The sequence below is a fragment of the Agelaius phoeniceus genome, chromosome 11 (genome assembly GCF_051311805.1).
Source record: "Agelaius phoeniceus isolate bAgePho1 chromosome 11, bAgePho1.hap1, whole genome shotgun sequence".
NCBI lineage: Eukaryota > Metazoa > Chordata > Aves > Passeriformes > Icteridae > Agelaius > Agelaius phoeniceus.
The window spans coordinates 16,989,337-17,008,909 of NC_135275.1; the positions used below are offsets into that span (position 1 = coordinate 16,989,337).

General features: G+C 43.1%; 1 protein-coding gene across 30 annotated transcripts in view; it reads right to left on the reverse strand.

Moving 5' to 3' along the window:
* The window catches only part of MAGI1 (membrane associated guanylate kinase, WW and PDZ domain containing 1), a 337,478-nt gene that overhangs the window by 35,845 nt on the left and 282,060 nt on the right, over positions 1-19,573 (reverse strand). For all 30 annotated transcript variants that reach the window (XM_077184423.1, XM_077184419.1, XM_077184415.1 and 27 more), the window contains 2 exons: positions 18,114-18,734; positions 2,256-2,287 (listed from right to left, as the gene is read on the reverse strand). In XM_077184423.1, coding sequence (XP_077040538.1) covers positions 2,256-2,287; positions 18,114-18,734 — 653 coding nt within the window. The remainder of the gene's footprint in view (positions 1-2,255; positions 2,288-18,113; positions 18,735-19,573) is intronic.

Here is a 19,573-nt window from a genome sequence, read left to right on the forward strand (position 1 = left end):
ACCCCATCACTGCCAGTGCAGCAGCAAACTGGGAGTCCCTGGGATTGAGGGCATCCCTAGAAAACACACAGGCACAGTTCAGAGAGGGGATCCCAGACAGGGACCGTGCCAGCAGGGCAGGACTGGCTCCTGCCTGTCGTGAGTGGGAATCCTCGTGGCCAGGAAGGTCAGGCTGGACTCCCTGCTCCCTGCAGTGGAGCATCAGCCCTTCAACAAACCAAGGACGGACAGTGTTAGACACCACCTCTTCCCTGCCTCTCACTGCTGCCTTGGCCACACGAGCTCTGGGTTGGTGTAAATCCCCCCTGGAGATGCCCCAGGGCACTTTGCCCCAGGTTTCTACGCTCAGTCCCTGCATGTCAGCGATGCCTGGGGAGGAAGGAGCGGCTGCAGTGGCTGAGCCCCGCTGGCTCTGCCCTCCGAGGAGTGGCCGCTCACGGTGCTGCAGTGAGTCCAACACCGCTGCGAATTGCGCTGGTGATGACCCCCTGTGCAGCCAGGGGAACAGGAGGCTCTGCTTTTTGGGAATCCTGCACTTTAGAGGCAACAGCACCACCTAGGACCGTAGGAAAAATCACTGAAGGAACCCTGAACAGCCTTGGGAGAGGCAGGCGAAGGAATGCCAGCTTTCCCCAGGCTGACAGGCTCCTCGGAGCAAACAGCAGAGAGAAATCTGCTGTTGCACAGCTACACCTGTTTGTAAGCAGCCTCTTTGTTCACCAAGGCTGGATTATCCAGCCATGGATTTACATGCTGCTCAGATTTTCACTGTGCATAGCTGTCAGCCAGAGAGGTGCCTGACACAGCAGGATCCCGCTGTGTGTGTGGCAAAGTGGGAGCATCCACGCTCGGGGAAGACCGCGGCTGATGGATTAGGGCCGGTTTAATGACAGAAGTCATAGCCCAGATCGCGTGCAGCCAATCCTGCTCTGACCGGGGGAGAAAGTGGAGGCAGGGAACAGAAACGTGCCAGACACGTCTGTGTTTTCCACACTGGCTTCTGGCTCAGCGAGGGCTGGAGCAGCCCCCGCGTGTGACAGCGGGCAGGGGCTGACAGCGCCGCGATCCGCGAGGAGCACACCCCGCACTTCTGCCTCCCAACATTAATGCGAGCTGACAATGGAAGAGGCCTGGGCTCACATGACTTTAATCAGCACTGCCCTAAGCCATCAGAATCACATTAATTATTTCAGGGCTTTCTTTTTGGATGAGCAGAGAGCTCGTATTAAAAGCAAGAGCCTTCTGCTCAGCCGCCTCCTAAACCTTTTGCCCAGGTTTGCAGTGAGGTGGGCTGTGCCCAGCTGCAGGTTTTGGCATGACCAGGGACTGTTGGTGAAGTTTCACACCACCTTCCAGCACGGCAAATACCTCACTTGCTTTGCTTCCCCAAAACTCCTGGCAGAGAATTTTGTCTCTCCCCCACTCTCAACAGATAAGTGCAAACTTTCAGGCTTTAGGTATTTCATTCCCTTTAAAAATAAAACATTGCTTTTTGTTGCATACAAATAGCACATTAATTTCTTCCATAATATCATTCATGGAGCTTTAACGATACTTGAGATCACGGCTTCCGTGCTGCTAGCTGAGATGCTAAGATGTTTCCAGGTAACAGCTTTACATGGAAATACATTCGGGGGGGACAAGAAAATATTGTTCTGTTGTTGCTTTTCTAAAAGACCTTCCTTCTAAGAGGAATCTTACACCTGCAGGACATTCCTGCTCAGTATGGAAATGCTTCCAGAGCAGCTGGAGCACTCGGACAACTGGCTGTATTCCCTGAGAGCTGTAACCATGCTCTGTTCATGCTTTGTCTCTCACGACAAGGTGCATGCTTTCCCATTCTGTTAATAATTCAGCCAAAGGTTCTCAAGAAAACTCATTGAGTTAATGGAAAAGGTTGGTGCCTATGAGCACCCGACAGGAATTGGTATCTAGCAAGAAGGTGGAGCCTCCCATCTTTCCAAAAGGAAACAATAGCTTTTTTTTTTTTTTTTTTGGTAAGTTAAACGATAGAGAAGCTCATCTGTCAGGGAAGCGGATTTGTAAACCTGAGGCTTTATTTGCAAACAAGTCCCCCTTCCATACTGCATCCCCTTCTGGTCTCCCCATGCAGCAGGAGCCGTGCAAGGTAATCATGGTTGCAACAGAAAGACAACTTAAAACAATCGAGACCCAGAAAGCAAACAAGCCAAACTCATGCTTTTTCCCCTTCAAAGCAGACAAACAGACAGAAATAGTAGCTGAAAAGTGCTTACCGACTTTGGGCTCTTCTTTGGGACTGGCAGTCCTGAAAAATGGCAACAAGGGAAAAATAAACATTAGCATTAAGCGTTACCTTCCCTTAAAGAAAAAAAAAAAATCCCTAGGTGTATGATCCGAAGGTAGCCATCTGCAGAGTTATGTCAGCTCCAGCTCTGGCACCGGAGTTAGCAGTCTGTTCATATCGAATCAAAGCCCGGCGAGAGGCAGAGCCAGCCAGAGCCGGGGAAGCGGCAGCGGGGGGAGAGCTCTCTCTGCATTAGCTACGCTGCCTTGTGCTGCAGAGAGAAACCCACAGCCCTCAGCGCTGCCCAAACCCAGCGCCTGCCTGGGCAGAATCTCAAATGCTCCCCTGGATTACAGGAGGTTTAGCTCACAATTAAGCCGGGGCTCTTTCCTCTTGACGCGATTGCCTCGGCGGTTTTGATCGGACCAATCGCGGCGGCGCAGGGGAAACAGGTTGATTTTTTAAAAAGTATTTCTCTAGGAATTGATTTTTTTTTTTTTTCCCCGAACGGAAAATGTGCGTTGGGTTTGAGCTGAGAGGTGTGGGCTGGGCAAAGGAAAACAAAAGCATGAGGAAGAATAAGCTTTTCTCCCTACAATTATGAATGTCACTGGAAAAACAGAGGTTTTCCTTCCTGTCCATCCTAAGTGGAAATCTTTGAGATTTTATCTATTAGGTATAATTTCAGAGAGCTGTGGCTTGAGAACAGTGCCCTGACCCCTGGGGGGGATGCTAGGGAGCTTGGAGAAGCAGGGCTTACACGGATTGCAGGTGATGTAAAGGAACAAACACCAGGAGGGCATCAGGGAAGGTTTTTTCAAGGATAATTTTGCATTTTGAAGCAGCCTCTTACTCAGTCTGTGATGAGCAAGAGAACTCAAGTGATATTTCAATCAGCTCCTTGTGCATAGAGCCTAGTTGCCAGCAGCAAAGGAGACACTTGCCTGGGGATTTACCTACAATGCAGGAAAAGCTCTTTCTTGAGGTCAAGACCTCCCTTTTCCCCCCGCTGTTGGAAGAGAGAGGAAACCCCCCGTATTTTTTTTCCTCTGTGTGACACTCCAGAAACAAACATAAACCAAAACACAGATTACACTCCACATTAAGTGCTCAGTAATTCAGATGTTTGAAATCTGCTTTTGTCTTTAGGATGTGATTTATGTGGCATTTATGCCGCATTACGTTTTCTACTTTATGCATTTTGTTTATTCTAAACCCCATGCCCTCATATAACTTTTACACAGAGAATAAAACAAGCAGTGTGTGTGAATTACAAATCTGTCTAGGAAGATGCTTATTTTAAGGTAATTTGGGAGATGTTAGCACTGAATAGGGAAGATCCACAATTAAAAATGATAATCAGAGCACAATTTGCTGCTACTCTCAGACTGGGATGCATACTGTAAGGAGTATTTTAAATGAAATATTTTCAAGCTTTTGAGGAATATCTGCTCTGCATGTCACTCTGATGCATTCCCAGCCAATAGCTGATACTCCTCCAGGCACTGATTGATTGAGGGACAATGAAACATCAAACTGTTTGAACTAAACAATCGAGACTGCAGCTTCATTTCTGCTGATGGGGACTGTGTTTGTATAATATCCTTAAAGAGGAAAACACTTCATAACATTCGTGGCAAATCACATTTTTAACAGGCATCATTTATCACAGAGATAAACACACAGATAGAGATTCTCCTCTCTCTCTCCCTCATTCCACATGCATGCACACACGTTTACTCTCCCTTTCCAAGAGATGATCTTTCCTATTAAATCAATACATGGAACACATCCCCGTGCACACACGCACCCTTAACAGACCAGCACGAGACAGAAAGGATTTAACAACATTTTAAATGTTCCCTCCAAAAAATAAAGTGGAAATGCAGGTGAGCTGCTGGGTCAAATTGTATCAGAATTCAGTCTATTACATGATCAGCATTAAATATTAAAATTTAGTAAGTATGAACTACTGAACAAACCTTTCCTTCAAAAGTTTGTCATTAATGTTGGCTATTCCAACCCCAAAAGAGATGGAAAACAATTGAAAAATAAAGGAAAACATATCAAGGCTATTGTTTGGTTGGTCCTTCAGAGGCCAATGAATCTTACAGTGTCACTGCTCTGTGCCAGACTTTGCTGCAGAACAAGCAATAATTTACTTCTTACCAAAATAAGTGACTGCAGAACACGTTAACAAATGTTGGTAGTTTTTCATGGGACAAGCTTATAGTCAGGGGAATAACCTGTCTGTACATTTTCCTGTGAAAATATTATTTATTCATCTAATTAGGGTCTCATTTTAGAACTCCAGTTCCTGGCACAGCAGGCCAAATGAGCAAATGATAGGTGTAATGGGGAGCTTTCATGCTCAGATGATGGAATGGATACAGTATTTAACAGAGATGAACACAAAGTGTTTGAACAACCCCCAAATCCTGGGAGCTCCACCAGCAAGGAAATGCTGAGCGTTTCCAAAAAGCTTCTGGTGAAAACATTTCCCAAGCCTATGAATTTGGCCTTAGGATTCCATTACCATGGAATCCCAGCACTGCTCATGCCATGCCTTGCTTGGAAGCTCATCCTCTTGGCTGCCCCGTTCTCTCCTGAAGCCTCACTGCAACTTTTTCAGAGGTAAATGGGCCAAGCATAGACTGAACGCCCCATCTGCATCTTTTTGGCACTATCCAGCTTTTTGGTGGTTCTATAAAGGGCTTCACATCCCTCGCTAGGAGAAGCCAGAATAGTAATAATTTATTGCTGACATTGCAATATAATTTCCCTGTGATTTGATACCTATAGGCATCTCTCACTAGTACCTGAAATGCATCTTCTGATTTTGGGAGGTTTTGGAGATACAGATTAGAGAAGATGGAAGAGTCAAGCAATCACACAGGGCTGTTGTCACCACAGAGTTAACAATGTTTTAAAACAAATGAGCACATCTGGTAAACAATGTCAATATGACCTAAAACCCCTTGAATGGGCTACTTACTAAATGTGCCTAGAATTAAATTAATTAGAAAACACAAATTACTTCCCTCTAAATAACAGTGTAATAAAGCAACTGCTTAATGAAAAATATCTGTGATCAGTGAGCAATCCACAAGAACAAAAAAAGGGATTGTAATCAAACTAAATTCATAGACCCATGAGCAAAGCAAGAAAGACTTCATACAAGGTTAGTCAAAAATGAGTCAGACGCAGGGATCTAAATTAAACTAATTATCACAGAGATTATTACATTTATCTTAACAAAACCCTTTCTCTTTTTTTCCCTAGTACTCCCTAAAGCTCTGTGTACAGCTGGCTGCATCCATCTGCTCAACTACATTTTGTAACATAGGGGAAAAAATACAAATCATTAAGCAAGTTTTGTAGCATGACTTCAGCACTCTTAATGCCACTACCCATGAGGAGCTGTACTTCTGTTGCATGACACTGTGTTATGTTGTGAGTGATGTGACCCATGAATTAAATCCATAATTCAGCTTATTTCATATTATTTGTGTTAACTGTGCAGTCTTGAGTGGTAAAACTTTTGGGGAGCTGTAAGGTTGCTAACCCTATTTATGATGAGCTCATGGAAGAACACCTGGGACAAAACTTGATCTCAAGTGTTGCTGTTTCTAACATGCAATTTTTAAAGGGACATTTTTTTCCTCAACTCCTTTGTCTTTATTGCAACCTAAGTAACACAGGAAGACCACAAAACATGGCAAACTCTGCTTTGCTGAGCATACACAGAATGCAATGTGTGACCACAAACCCACACCACAGCCTGGGCCTGCTTCTGGTGAGAGTTCAGAAGGCCACAAACACCCTAAAATTACCTAAATGGACAGCAGACACAATGTGCCCTATTCCACAGCCCCGTGTTTTAGAGGTAGTTGAATTTAAAGTAGAATTTAAAGTTGAATGCTAAGGAAAACTTAACTCTAGGCACTACAGGAGTCATGCAGTCAGCCCATCCCAACAGCTTGGACATGTGGAGGCCAGCTGCTGTGAATACTTCACTTTTCACCACACATACACACACATATGCACACAAATTACATATTTCAATGGGATTTCAACTGAAGTTGGAACAATTCAGTGGTTTGCACAACCCACCCACAGGACAAAGGCTCCTGGAGTTGCTAAGAGCCAGTCTGGAGGCCTTGCTATCATCTTATGTATGGATTACAATGTTTGCCTACTGCTCAACATTTTTGATTTTTGGGGTGGTTTTGCACTTGAAAGAGAACAGCTGTTTCTATATCTTCACTTCTCAGAGTTCCTTAACTCATCCAACACCTTGGATTGCCACTGTGGACCATCTATATCCAAGACCAAGACAAGCCAAAGGTGAGTCTAAGAGGAAAGGTCACCCATGAGGTTTTGCCCTTATATCACCTGCAGCCCAGAATGCACCAGTGCTGAAAATTAATTGGGGGATGAAGGAAAACACAAGAAAATAAAGATTTCGGACTGTGTCCCAAGGTTAACATTTACAGAGAAAATGTTCCTGCCTGGAAAAAAAATAAAACCTTCAAGCTTTCTAAATAGCACTTACACTGTGCTGAATAAAAACCAAAGGCTGTATCAAAGAAAACAGACACTTTGAAAGATGAGGTTTAGGTAAAGTACTGGAGTCAGGGGGTGCACAGCCATATACCTGGCTTTGAACATTGATCTGTGTGCAAAACAAGGAACTTTAAATAATTAAAGCTAATGGCCATTAGTGCTGCTGGGGGGGCAGGGGACAGGAGATTGGTGGTGACAAAGCAATGCCCTTGGTTCCCTATGATCCATTGCCAAAGAATTTCTGATAAAGGACAAATACCATCTAAAAGACTAGATGGAAGTTTATCTTTTCCAGACCAGAACAATCAGCAGCAAGAGAAGCAAGTCTGTGCAAACATAAGGGGAAGAAAAAATCAAGAAGAAATCCCCTACCTGTCCCTGCCAAACTTTTCTGCTCGTCATCGTGATTTGCATAACAAGAGTGACACTGCACTAGCAAAAAAAATTAGCTATGCAATATAAGCTTTGAGCAAGAGAATAATTTACACTGCAGTAATATAACCCTGCCATAAATCAAGTTTGGTAACTACCAAATGCAGTGAAAAATGCTACATTTCTGATGCTAATGTTCAATGCTAATGCCACAAAAGCAATGTTTTGAAGAGATCATCCTGGGCATTATTAACCCACTGTCACTGACGAAAAACATAATGAGGCATAGAATATTATTGCCATTAAGAAGAATTTCAGTTCTAGATGCTCTAAAGATGCTAAATTTTATTAGCCTCAAATACTCATTTTTGGCTGGGATGTTGAACAATTCCCTGCCATTAAAGTCTCAGTCATATTTTCAGCATCTCAAATGAGAATTGATTTTAGAAGCAATGAAAAAAAATACAGGCTAATAAAATGCTATTTAATTACTATGAAAATATAATTTTAACTATGCAGTAATATATAGATAAGATAATTCCAAGACAGTAAGGTAATAAAGAGATTGAAAATTAGTGTGACAATTACCCATCTAGCCTATGGTTGAAATCATGTCAGCAGTTCTTGTATTTTTATTTTGAAGCTCATTAAATAAAGTGCTTATCATAAAGCTCAAGCTGTCAGAGTCATATGCTTAGATGAAAACCTTTGTTGATATTTAAACAAATATGTACATAGACATTAAATTTCTGAAATTTCACAAATTTCAGAGGCTAAACACTAGAATTGGAAAGTAATTACAGACCCCCACATCCTTCTTACACATTTAAGGGGCTGTGGACACACAGTATTATGTATCTATTTTTCATATACATAAGCATATCTGTGTGGCTATCCATGAGGGTAACTTTCCTTTTCCAGAAGCCCACAAAATCCATCACTTACAAGCTTTATTTCTGGAAACCCTTGCACAATTTTTGGGGCATGCTGCAGTTTTGAAGGTGCCCAGTGCCATAACTCCTGTCCCAGGGCATGATCATGGAGATGCCAAAGGGCAGCAGCACCTCCAGGCCAACCCCACTGCCACTCCAAGCTCAGGACAGAGGACACTGGGGAGGAAAAACCATATTTTGCTACAGTCACATCTGTATTTATCCTGCTCAGTGACAGTGTTTGTCTTCAGACTTACCACAGCACTGCCACAAGGTGTAAATCCATGTGCTCAAACTGGGTGGCTTATGGCAGATTCTTGTGTCTCATATCTGGAGAACAGCCTGTACAGAGGCTCCTGGCATTAGCTGGATGCTGCTATTAATATATAACATCCCTTAATAATCAGCTAGCATTTACAGAATGCTCAGGCAGATTCAGACCTGAGCAGTGCACACACACATGGCATGCTAAAAAGCTCTACTAGAGGACAATGGTTTTATGGGTGCTTCCACAAAACATCACTTCATTAGTCTGAAAACAGTTTTCTATTAAAATAGATCATGACCTGATATACTCTCAAGGATGTAACCTGTACAGAAACTAATCCTGAAGGATGGAAAGAAAACTTCTGGGGACTGATATTTACCTGCACATCCCTACCAGCTTCACCAGGTCCTGACCTGTCCCAGCATCCTCAGGCAGCTGTGTCACCTTCCTGAAGCTCAGCCTCCTCCACCAAGTCTCTCTGGCCTACAAGCCCTGCCAAATGCTTAAGCCCAATTTATGATGCACTGCAGGTCTTCTGGCACTAAAGGCACAGCTTAACTGACTCTTAAAGCTGGTATAACCTAATTACTATCACCATCACAAGAATAAATCTATCTGACCGAGGCAAAAAAAAAAACCCATTAAAATAAATAAACATAAAATCCCAATGCAGAATGGGAGAAACATTTAAATTCAGAATGGAGAGACTTAGAGACATGCAAACAGATATTTAAAAGCAATCCATTTCAGAACAAAACCATTGACTACTCCATTACAAAGTCATCCTTCTTCCTCAGTTTTGCCCACCTGCTATTGCTTTTAATGACTCTCCAAATGTATTTAATTACAGTGATAAACAGAGACCTTTCTTGGATCTCTGACACCTCATTACTTCTGTTATGGCTGGTTATTATAATGCCAAATCAAGGCAGCAGCTACTGCACCTACCTGCAGTGTGGCTGATAAAAACTCATTATTTACTTGCACACCAAAATGTCACCCAGGCAGTATGTAAGGGTAGGAGGAAAAGAAAGTGGAACAAAACCCTCCTTGCTGCACCCCCAAGTCTGCTCCACTTCCTGCCGTGCAAATCCTGATGAGGATGTGGGAGGCACATCTCCAGCTAAATCTGCCTTACCTAATGCACAGTATTAGGTTCTGCTGTGCCACCTTGTGTTACATCACATCACATTTGATATAAAACAACACCGTGTGGGTTTGAGTTGCTCCACTTACACCACTTCAGCATTTAATACCAAAACCCAATCAACATAAGGTGAAAAAAAAAAGAAAAAAAGCAAGAACTTTCAAAACCTTAAGCTAGGGAGGAAAAAAAAGAACCTTTTAGAAAGAGTTTCAGAGCTCTCATCTTTCATTTGATAAGCAACCTGTTTTATTCTCATCTCAGAGCCTACTGCTTTCTGCAGGATAGGATGGTTCTGGCAATAAAACATCCTGATGAGGAGATTTCAGCCATGTTTTTTTCCTTCCAGCATTCAGCAAATGCTTTGGTTTTCTTACTGCTGCTAAAGCAGATCCAGATTCCCTGCCACAGAAAGGCAGCCATGCATGTAACGTGCACACCACCACTATTGTGCTGTCAGCACACAGGACTACACAAAACTGACATTATTTCCCTATTCCAAACATGTTAATTGTTCATCTCCTTAGTGATTAAAGCACAGGTTTCCTCCTGGCCTTAAAGCACTCTTCATGAAATAGCAAAAAGCTTTAGAAGATTATATCAACCCTTGAAATAAATGCAAAATGTGTAACAAAATGCCAAATAATGAATCAGCAACTGCTCTATCCTATTTTACACTTCCAAGCAACTCTGGAGCTCAGATGACACATATATCTGGGGGACACAAGCTATAGCATAGATAGGCCATGCTGCCACAAAAATGCAGGCTAGCTCATGTAAAGCTGATGCTGACCCAAAAAGCAGATTTCACAGGAATCTCTTCATTTGCTTACTCATTTCTAGGAGAGAATCCGTGCAAATGGAGTTAATGAAGGGTAGCTGAGGGGAAAACACTTGGGCCTCCAATGCCTAACAGATTAGTGTCAGCAATTCACATGTATCACACCAGCAATAGCTGGAAATTCTGCAGGCAATTAAAATGTTCATACCCCAGCAATGCTGAGTCTTCTTCATTATCAGAACTATAATTATAAAGCTGCTTGTTATGGAATCAAATGTTCATAGGACAATGTGCTTTGTTTGGAGTTCCTTGGCCTCCTGTGGTTTAGGAAAGGCAGTTGAATATGAATAATAAAGCTTGGAAATAAAAAAATAATAAAATTTAAAACCCCAACTTTAATGTGGTATTTTTATATCTGGAATTTTGGGAGCTAAAGGTAGGGTTTTTGCACACGTGGGCTTTTTGATATTTGGGTTTGTCAATTAGTATTTCAACTTGATGCTTTGTACTGAAAAACTCCAGCAGGACCTGGCAATGTTAATTGATTGGTTCCTGCAAATGCATTATTTATATGAACGTTAGGAACATACATTAAACTATTCAGTGTCTGAGCATGCTACCAACAATTACCCTTAGTGACTGTAGAATCTCTAGGAGTGAAAAACCTGGGTGAAACCCTGCTGCCTCCTGGAGTCCAATGGGAGCTTTGCCATGGACTCTAGCATCACCAAAAACCTCCCCCCCTTTGTGTTTTTGGTCAGCAAAGTCATCCCAAACCTCACAAATTCAGATCATCAAAAACAAACTACTAATGTCACTAAGATTAACACCTGCAAAGCACTTTGAAGGAGAAAAAACACCACGTAATCCCAACATACTACATTATTTATCAGACGACCTGATTTTAAATGTTAAGTTCGACTTATTTTTATCACAAAGAGAAAACAAGTTTCTGCTTGCTTGCTTTACAAAACCAATTACAGAGATCAGTGTATGGTGCTGCATAACAATACCCAGCATTGTCCCAAAAAGGCGTATCTAACACTCCCGAGCTGCTGCAGGAAAATTAACTCACACACTGGATTGAAACACATGCACATAAGCAATTCTAATGAGGGGTAGGAACTTCAAACTTCTTATTAAAAATACCTAAACTTTTAACATTTCCTTTATTTCATCTTTTCCTGACTTTAACTGATTTTCCTGTCTGCTCCTTGATATACTAGTGCCTAATCAGAGTAAGGCTGTGAGAGAATAGCAAATGTTACATCAAACTTGCTTTAAACCTTTTTAAAAATCTCAACAGCTTCTTAGAACATAATTCCAGTCATCAGAGAGAAAAGAATAACAAAGAGTGACTTGGTGGTTTGGAAAAAAATAAGACTCAGCTACTCCCAACTAAAGGCTGCCCCAGTCCTGCTCCTTCCCTGCACCTAAATTTTAACAATGCCTTTTTACCAGGATTGTCTAGTTTTCAGAAAATGGCAAAAAGGCACAATGCAAAACTTTTAAAAACATCTGATTTCTAACACAGTTTGTAAACCAGCTTCAGTAATCTGATTGCCTTCTTGCCAGGCAAAGCTCTTTAAAAGAAACAGTAACAAAAATAAACAAGAGGAAACAATTGAAGACAGATTTTTAAATGCCATACCATATTCCAAGTCAAACCAGGAAATCCATAACTCTGGAATTATGAAGTAATGACCCTGGAATACAAAGTAATGAACTTGAAAAATAAATCTTGGTCTTACACCTGGACATGTATTTCTTCGAGCATACTGCAATTCTGATTTCCTAAATCAATCCTAAATAAACCCCAGTGAGGGGTGCCTATGAGCCTGGATGTATTATTTGTACCACAATATCAGGTATTTTTCAGCATACAGCTCAAAACAACCTCTACTGAGTGACAAATTGAAAGATTCAACAAACAGGTTTGGTGGAAGATACCTGAGTAGAAGGTACTGGGAGAGCTGGTGGTCATGGACAGAAGGTAAGACAAGGAAAAAAGAGGTGATTTGAAAAGGGATTTTTAAATAGCTTAGAAATCAACTGAGCACACCAGAGGGCAGAAAGGAATTAGATGTGCCCCTGTTCTGGGGGTCCAGGGAAGGAGCTGCCCCAAGGAAACCCAACCATGCCGGCGGCAATGAACGATGCCTGTGCTCAGCCAGATGGGGTCCAGGGAGCTCCTAGGTAAAAACACAGCACAAAGACCTCACTATAAAGCTCTGCTCCCTCTCTACTGGGGCTGAAAACACTGCTGGAAATGGTGAACTTTTCTTCCCATTCCACAAGCTTTGGCACTGGCAAACGTGCTCTGTGGTAACCATCAGATGACTCCCAGGCTGTGACTTTTGTCCCAAATGCAGTTTGGACTCACTCTCTCTCTAATTCAGCAGCTGCTAAGACAGTTTGAAACTTTCTGGCAGCTCGATGAAGTGGCATGACTTTCAACTCACTCTTCACTGCAAGCCTAAAGGGTAAACAGAAGTGAGTGGCTTGTTTAAAAGAGTTCAAGTCTGCACTGAATAGCTGATTGCAGCTCTAATTATACTGTGGTTTTACATCATTAGGGATAGCAAATGAAAAGGAGCTCTAATTCCACCACTTCTTTTTTTTTTTTTTACCACTCAATGATCCAGTTCCAGGTAAAGAAAGGAAGAGGAGACTTCATTTCCAGGTGGGAATTCCAGCAAGGGAAGGTCCATACTTCTTAAACCTACTGACTTGAGGACCAAGTGAGCAGGACTACTAGAACAGACCTCTCCCCATTTCCACCAACCTCACTGCTTCCCACAAGCACCTTTCATTCCATTGAACCATAAATAGGGAAATTACCATGGACTTTACATGAAGATAAGACTCAGGTAGCCACAGATGGGCATTTAGACAAGTAGATGTTGTATTGATTCTTCCCATAAAATACATTTAGTTTTGACACTCTTGTGTATATCTATAAACCTATTTAGCATATATATATATATTTATTTATTTATATTAAATTGTTTTTTTCAGAAGATGTATTCCCATTCCCCAGTTCAATGTGAGTTTGGCACTAGGCAAAGCAATTAGAAATGGCACTGATTTGCACATGACATGTGAGTGACATTTCACCTGCGTGCCTTTACTTTGATCTGGACCAAAGTGGGAACACATCTTCCAGGGGATTATGTAGATCAGGCTAAGGTTTATGCTATTTTTGACCTTCCAGTGAATAAAGATGCAACTAAGCACTAACTGTGAGAGCTCTGAAGGTAAATTGTCTGTTAAAACCTGCACGAACACTCAGTGTAAATCTTGGAACTGAACACAAACTAAACACATATATTTTGGTTAACCTGAAGACTGACCTAAAAAAAGAGGTAAAAAAGGAAAAAAATATCCTCTTTAATCAGAGGCAATTCACAAAACATAAAATACATTAAAATTTTCTCTGAAACAAATATTAGATCTTAGTGATTCCAAAAAATACAGCACAGTAGTTTTGCAGAATAACTTGTTCTTATACAGCCCCCCACCTGTTCCAACACAGGCACAACTTCCAGAATAGAAGTCCCTTGGGAAGCAGTGAAATTATTGTGACAAAATGTTTCTTGTATTATGAATAGAGTCTGTGCAGAATGGAGAGGTATTTGAGAATTGCTTATTTCAGTTGATTACAGTACATAGGCAAAGCTTCAATGACTAATGGATTTCAAGTGGCAAATATTACTTTGTTTCTTTGCTTTCTTTTTTTTTTTTGTAGAAAGTACTTCATGTACTTGGTAGGTACAAGGTTAAAAGAATCCTTTCAGCTACAAACATTCAAAATAAAGTTGTACCTTTTACAGCCACCTTAACAATAATTCTTTAAAATAACCAAGGTATGTAATCACAATTTCCAGTGCGGGGACAAAAACATATGCTTAATTCTGCATTTTGTAGCAGCAGCACTGGTTTACTTTCAGGTGCAGAGCTCTCAAGTGGTGCTGCTGGGTTATCAAGCACCTCCTCTGCTGTTGCAGGCACCATGTCCTGTCCCCTTCGAACGTGCTCAGCTTCACCTTCAGGCAGTAAAGCCTTCATGCCTCCTCCAGTTTGACTTACAGGCTCTAATGGCTTGGCACCCCCTTCTCATTTCCAGTTTAAATTACTCTCAGCCAAACACACAGTTGTTCAGCCAGCTCCTTCATTTAAGTACATTCTATGTCTCCTGCCTAATAGAGACAATAATTATTTTGTCCCCTCTGTCCCTTCATTTTGCTAAGCAAAATCAGCTTTTCCAGTCAGCCCAATCAACTCTCTGCACCCTGGGGGGGCTGAACTCTTTCTGAACCCCTCAAGATCAGTAAGTTTTTTCCAGTTTTATCCACATATAGACAGGAAAACAACAGCAGTGTGACTGATCCTACAGAGGAGAATAAGGAGAAGAAAATACAAAAAAATTAAACCAGATACAGACAAGGTAAATTTTCTACGAGGCCTCTGGAAAGGAAATTCTCAGTGATCTGAACTGGTATTGAAGTATTTATCCCAATCCTGCAAATGATTTTAGATGACACCTGAGCACACAGAGGGGGCATTTCAGCTTCACCCCTCCTGAAATCATCAGGATTCATCATCCTTGTGTTCCTCACTCAGAGGCAGCAGCAGGATTTGCCCTCTCCCATAAGCCAGTGCATCAGCTGAACACACTTCACAGTAAATATTTCACAGGCTGTTCTCAGCAACTCTGCGTTTGCATTTTAACAATTAGACCTCCTTGTTGGGAGTGCACCAGCAGCTTGGAGCAGGCAGAGCTTTTCCTGTGTATTGCACATCTCTTTCTGATATTTTTCTGCTTGATTAGTAATCACTTTGAACATCCTTTCAGCAGCTCTTGGATACAAGCCTTGGCATCACAGGGATGCTTCCTGCACAGCGGGACTGAATGCAAGCTGGGCTGAAGGAAGGATGCTGACAGCAGCTGAGCACTTTCCTCACTGGACACCAGAGGGAGGAGGAGGAAAGGACAAGTGACAGAGAAGCTGAAGAACAGCTTCAAGAAAGAGCCCTGAAGGAGCTTATCAGACACCTGAGCCAAATACATTTCTGCAATCGCACCAAAATAAAGAGCGGCGCCTTGTCTGGGGATGGTGCTGCTGAGGAGAGACTTGGCAGGGGCAACAGGAGGTGAAGTTACAGGGAAAGGACCCGAGTGCAGCAGCACTGAGAGCCAGGTGGATTTCAGCCAGTTCCACCTTTGTTTTTTAAATAGTTTAGGTTGTAAAGGACCTTAAAGATCATCTAGTTCCAACGGCCTGCTGGGCACAGGACACCTTCCACTGTCCTGGGGTGTCCAAACCCCATCCAGCCTGGCCTTGGACATTCCCAGGGATGGGACAGGCACAGGTCCTCTGGGCACCCTGTGCCAGAGCCTCACCACCCTCACAGGGAACAACTTCTTGCCAATATCCAATCTAAACCCACTACTAGTTTAAAGCCATTTCCCCTGTCCTCTCCCTACATGCTCCTATAAAAAGTCATTCTCCAGCAACCCTGTAGGCCCCTTTACATCCTGGAAGGTGCTGTAAGGTTTCCCTGAAGCTTTCTCTTTCCATGTTGAGCAACCCCAGCTCTCAGCCTGTACTCACAGCAGAGCTATGCATACCCTCATGCCTCTGGTCATCTTGGTGGCCTCCTCTGGACTGGCTCCCAGAGGTGCAGGTGGTTCCAGTGCTGGCCCCCAGCTGGATGCAGTGCTCCAGGTGGGGTCTCACAAGGGTGGAGCAGAGGGGCAGGGTCCCCCTCTCACCTGCAGCCCAGGTGCTGGATTTCTGGGCTCTGAGTGCACATGGCTTGGGCATGGCCAGCCTCTCATCCCCCAGCATCACCTTAGAAGACTTGAACAAACCTGACAGGTTTTGGGTCTGAGGTTTCTACTGTGCATACTCTGCTTGGCTTCTCTACCATAGCTTGAGCACCTTGGTCCAGCTTGCCTCTGGATGTGAGGAGAACCTTGTTTCAATAATAAACTGTGGGCCAGGGCCACCAGGATCTCCAAGTTCTGTACCCCAAGAACATGAAATTCAAAACTGCTCTGCTGAGATGGAAATGTGAGGACCTTGAAGGAGGGAGGGAGACAGTTCAAGGAGACTGACATGGTACCTTATCTAGGAAGGCGATAGCAAATGTGGTTAGTATCTTGATTAAATTAAAAAAAAATAAAAAAAAGATTCAACATGATTATCAGGGAACTATTTACTATTTTATTAAAACTAGGCTTTTATTTCCTCATCTAAACTTTTCATTATGCCTTCAAGGCTTTAGGAGGATTATTAAATGTCAGGCACAATTCAAATAATTAATATATGGTGTTACCAGATATATATGCACTCTCCAGGAGGATTAATAATAGCTGCTATTTTTCTTCCAACCATATTTTCTCCATAATACATATATTAATCATGAGAATGAAGTGCATTTTTAAAATCTCTCTAGTATTGAAAGTCTTTAAGGAACTCACACTTTGAAAATTGAAGAATTCTTAATATATTCTGTTCTCTACTTTCTAATTTACTATCAAAATACAAAAATACAGTAAGCACTTGGAAAGAAAAGAGTATAGGAAAGGCAGAGCTTTCTCCAGAGCTGCTATTAACTGCAGAATCAATGTATTCAACGCCTTGAAATAAGTCTTGGAAAACAACAAACCAGACTTGTGAAATCAGGAAACAACTTGTCCCTTGTTAAAATGGACTGGCTTTTGGTGTTTACTGCAATCAAAACACTTTAGAAAAGTCAGCAGGAAAGTACTTTCATAGCACACACTCCCCTCAGGGCTGGCTGGGGCTGTGCTCAGCACCTTCCTGTCCCTTTAACTCTGCCTCTGCAGCGAGGTCATTCCTGATATCCACGGAGCACCCATGTGTGTGCTGTCCATAGAACCCTGCATGGGACAGGGAGCACAGTGGGGACAGCCCTTTGTCCCTCTGAGAGCCCCAGTGCCAGGGAAGGAGGGAGAGCTGACCCCTCTGCTCTTGATTTTGCACTCCACAGCCAACCTGGACCTTCCTGTGGGCTTGAACCTACCCCAGCAATCTCAATCTCACAGGTTAAAGGGGTGCTGCCTCAGGTTACTTTACACTTACAATGTGCAGGGAAAGAGCTCCTGTGGATGGACTGACCACTGACAGGTTACTTGCCAGCCATTCTCCCTGTGGGCTGCCTGTGGGATGGGTTTTGTACCTGCTGGTGGCCTCAGCAGTGCTACCAAAAAATGAGCTCAGCTCCCAATGGCACAGCAAACAAATGTGCAGAAGTCACATTGCAATTGCTTACAACTTGGAGAAATTTAAATTCTCTTCTAGGCTCCCAAATGTATCCCAGGTATAATCCTTCCCAATGAAGAGTCATTAAGTATCTGATTTTGAACAGTGCAAATTACAGAACATATTACCAGCCTTTTCCATATCTCAGAATAGCTCAAGGAATGTCTATGTTCTATTTAAAACACTCAGGTTTTCTGAACATGAGACCAGGGTTTGTTATGTAAGCAAAGGTGTAACCACACCACCCTCCTGCCCCTTACAAGCTCTGTGTGCATGTGGGAACCTGAGCATCCCCCACAGTGCACCAACACACAATAAATAATTTTAACCATCGATGTGACCTGACAACTGCCAACTTGGGGCAGTTCCTACATCTCAGGAAAAAAACCCATTTCTACAGAGAAGCTTAGGAGAGCAGATCTTTCGTGACATGCATTTTTTCCTTTTTCTAATTTCAAGAAGAGGTGTTTCAAAGCAGTTTTGAAGCCTTACCTCCTCGCTGCACCAGCAACGTGACTTCGCTTCCCTTAGGACATTCAATCAGCATATCCACCACCTGGTTGTGAGTGAGGCTCTGCACATTCTTCTTGTTGACTTCCACTATGAGGTCTCCCTCCTTCAGGCCGCGGCACCGCGGGCTGTCCACAATCTGTTTCACTCTTTGGCCTCCCCCACCGGGGCTGTCCGCTATAGTAAACCCAAAGCCCATGGGCCCTTTCACTATGTGCACAGTTATGAGTTCAGGCTGCGTGGCTATGGAGGATGCCAAGGACACCGTGTCGTTGGGGTAGCCGTGGGGTCCATTGGAGGAGACCTCGGCCGGGCTGCTGGGCCTGGCCTCCTTTGTGCCATTCACTTTCCCTGTTTTGCTGCTGTGGCTCGCCGGGGAGTCGTAGTTCTCCTGCCCGTTCACAATGATGGGCTCTTTGTCCAAAATTGCCACGGACGTGACCAGGCTGGTGTTGGGGTCGTCGGGGTCGAAGGGCAGGGGGTAGCCCCGGCACAGCTCCAGGTCCACGCTGGCTCCGATGGGGATGGACTGGAAGATTTTCACCACCTGGGCGTGAGTGTGCCCCAGCACACAGGTGTCGTTCACGCTGACTATGACGTCCCCTGCGGCGGACACAGACAGACAGACCAAGGAAATACATTCTGTGCACTGCAGGAAGGGGAGGGCCAGAGCCTGAGAGCAGATCTGCAGCACCCACAGCTACCACTCACAGGCAACAGCAGCATTTCAGCACAAGAAAAAGGAGCGATATTGTAAATTCACAGCAAGCTCCATGGCAGGGAGGAACGATGCATCTGACTCCATGTTGTTAGAAGGCTAATTTATTATTTTATTATACTATATTATATCAAAGAGTACTATACTATACTAAAGAATACAGAAAAGATACTCAATGCTAAAAAGATAATAATCAAAACTTGTGACTCTTTCCAGAGTCTTGACACAGCCCTAATTGGCCAATGAGTCAAAACAACTCACACCAGAATCCAATGAAACAATCACCTGTGGGTAAACAATCCCCAAACACATTCCACATGAGCACAAGACAGGAGAAGCAAATGAGATAAGAATTGTTTTTCTTTTCTCTGAGGCCTCTCTCTCTGCCTTTCAGCTTCCCAGGAGGAAAACTCTGGGTGAAGGAATCATGTTCAGAGAATGTGAATGCCACAGAGCGGTGACACTTGGGCGAGCAAAAACTCTGTGGATTCGTGGCATAAAGCCTTTATGTACATTAATGTTTTTGGAAGTGAAAATGAATTGGCTCATGCAAAAAATTAACAAATTTAAATGCCGGTATATGGCCCATTTCACAGCTATTTTGAAGTCCAGCTCTCACTGTTACACGTTGACATATGACAGAAACAAAATTGAGAGCACATGGGAGCTGTAACAGAAGGCTCTCAAATACCAACTGCTCAGACACAGTGAGTGCCACATGTCA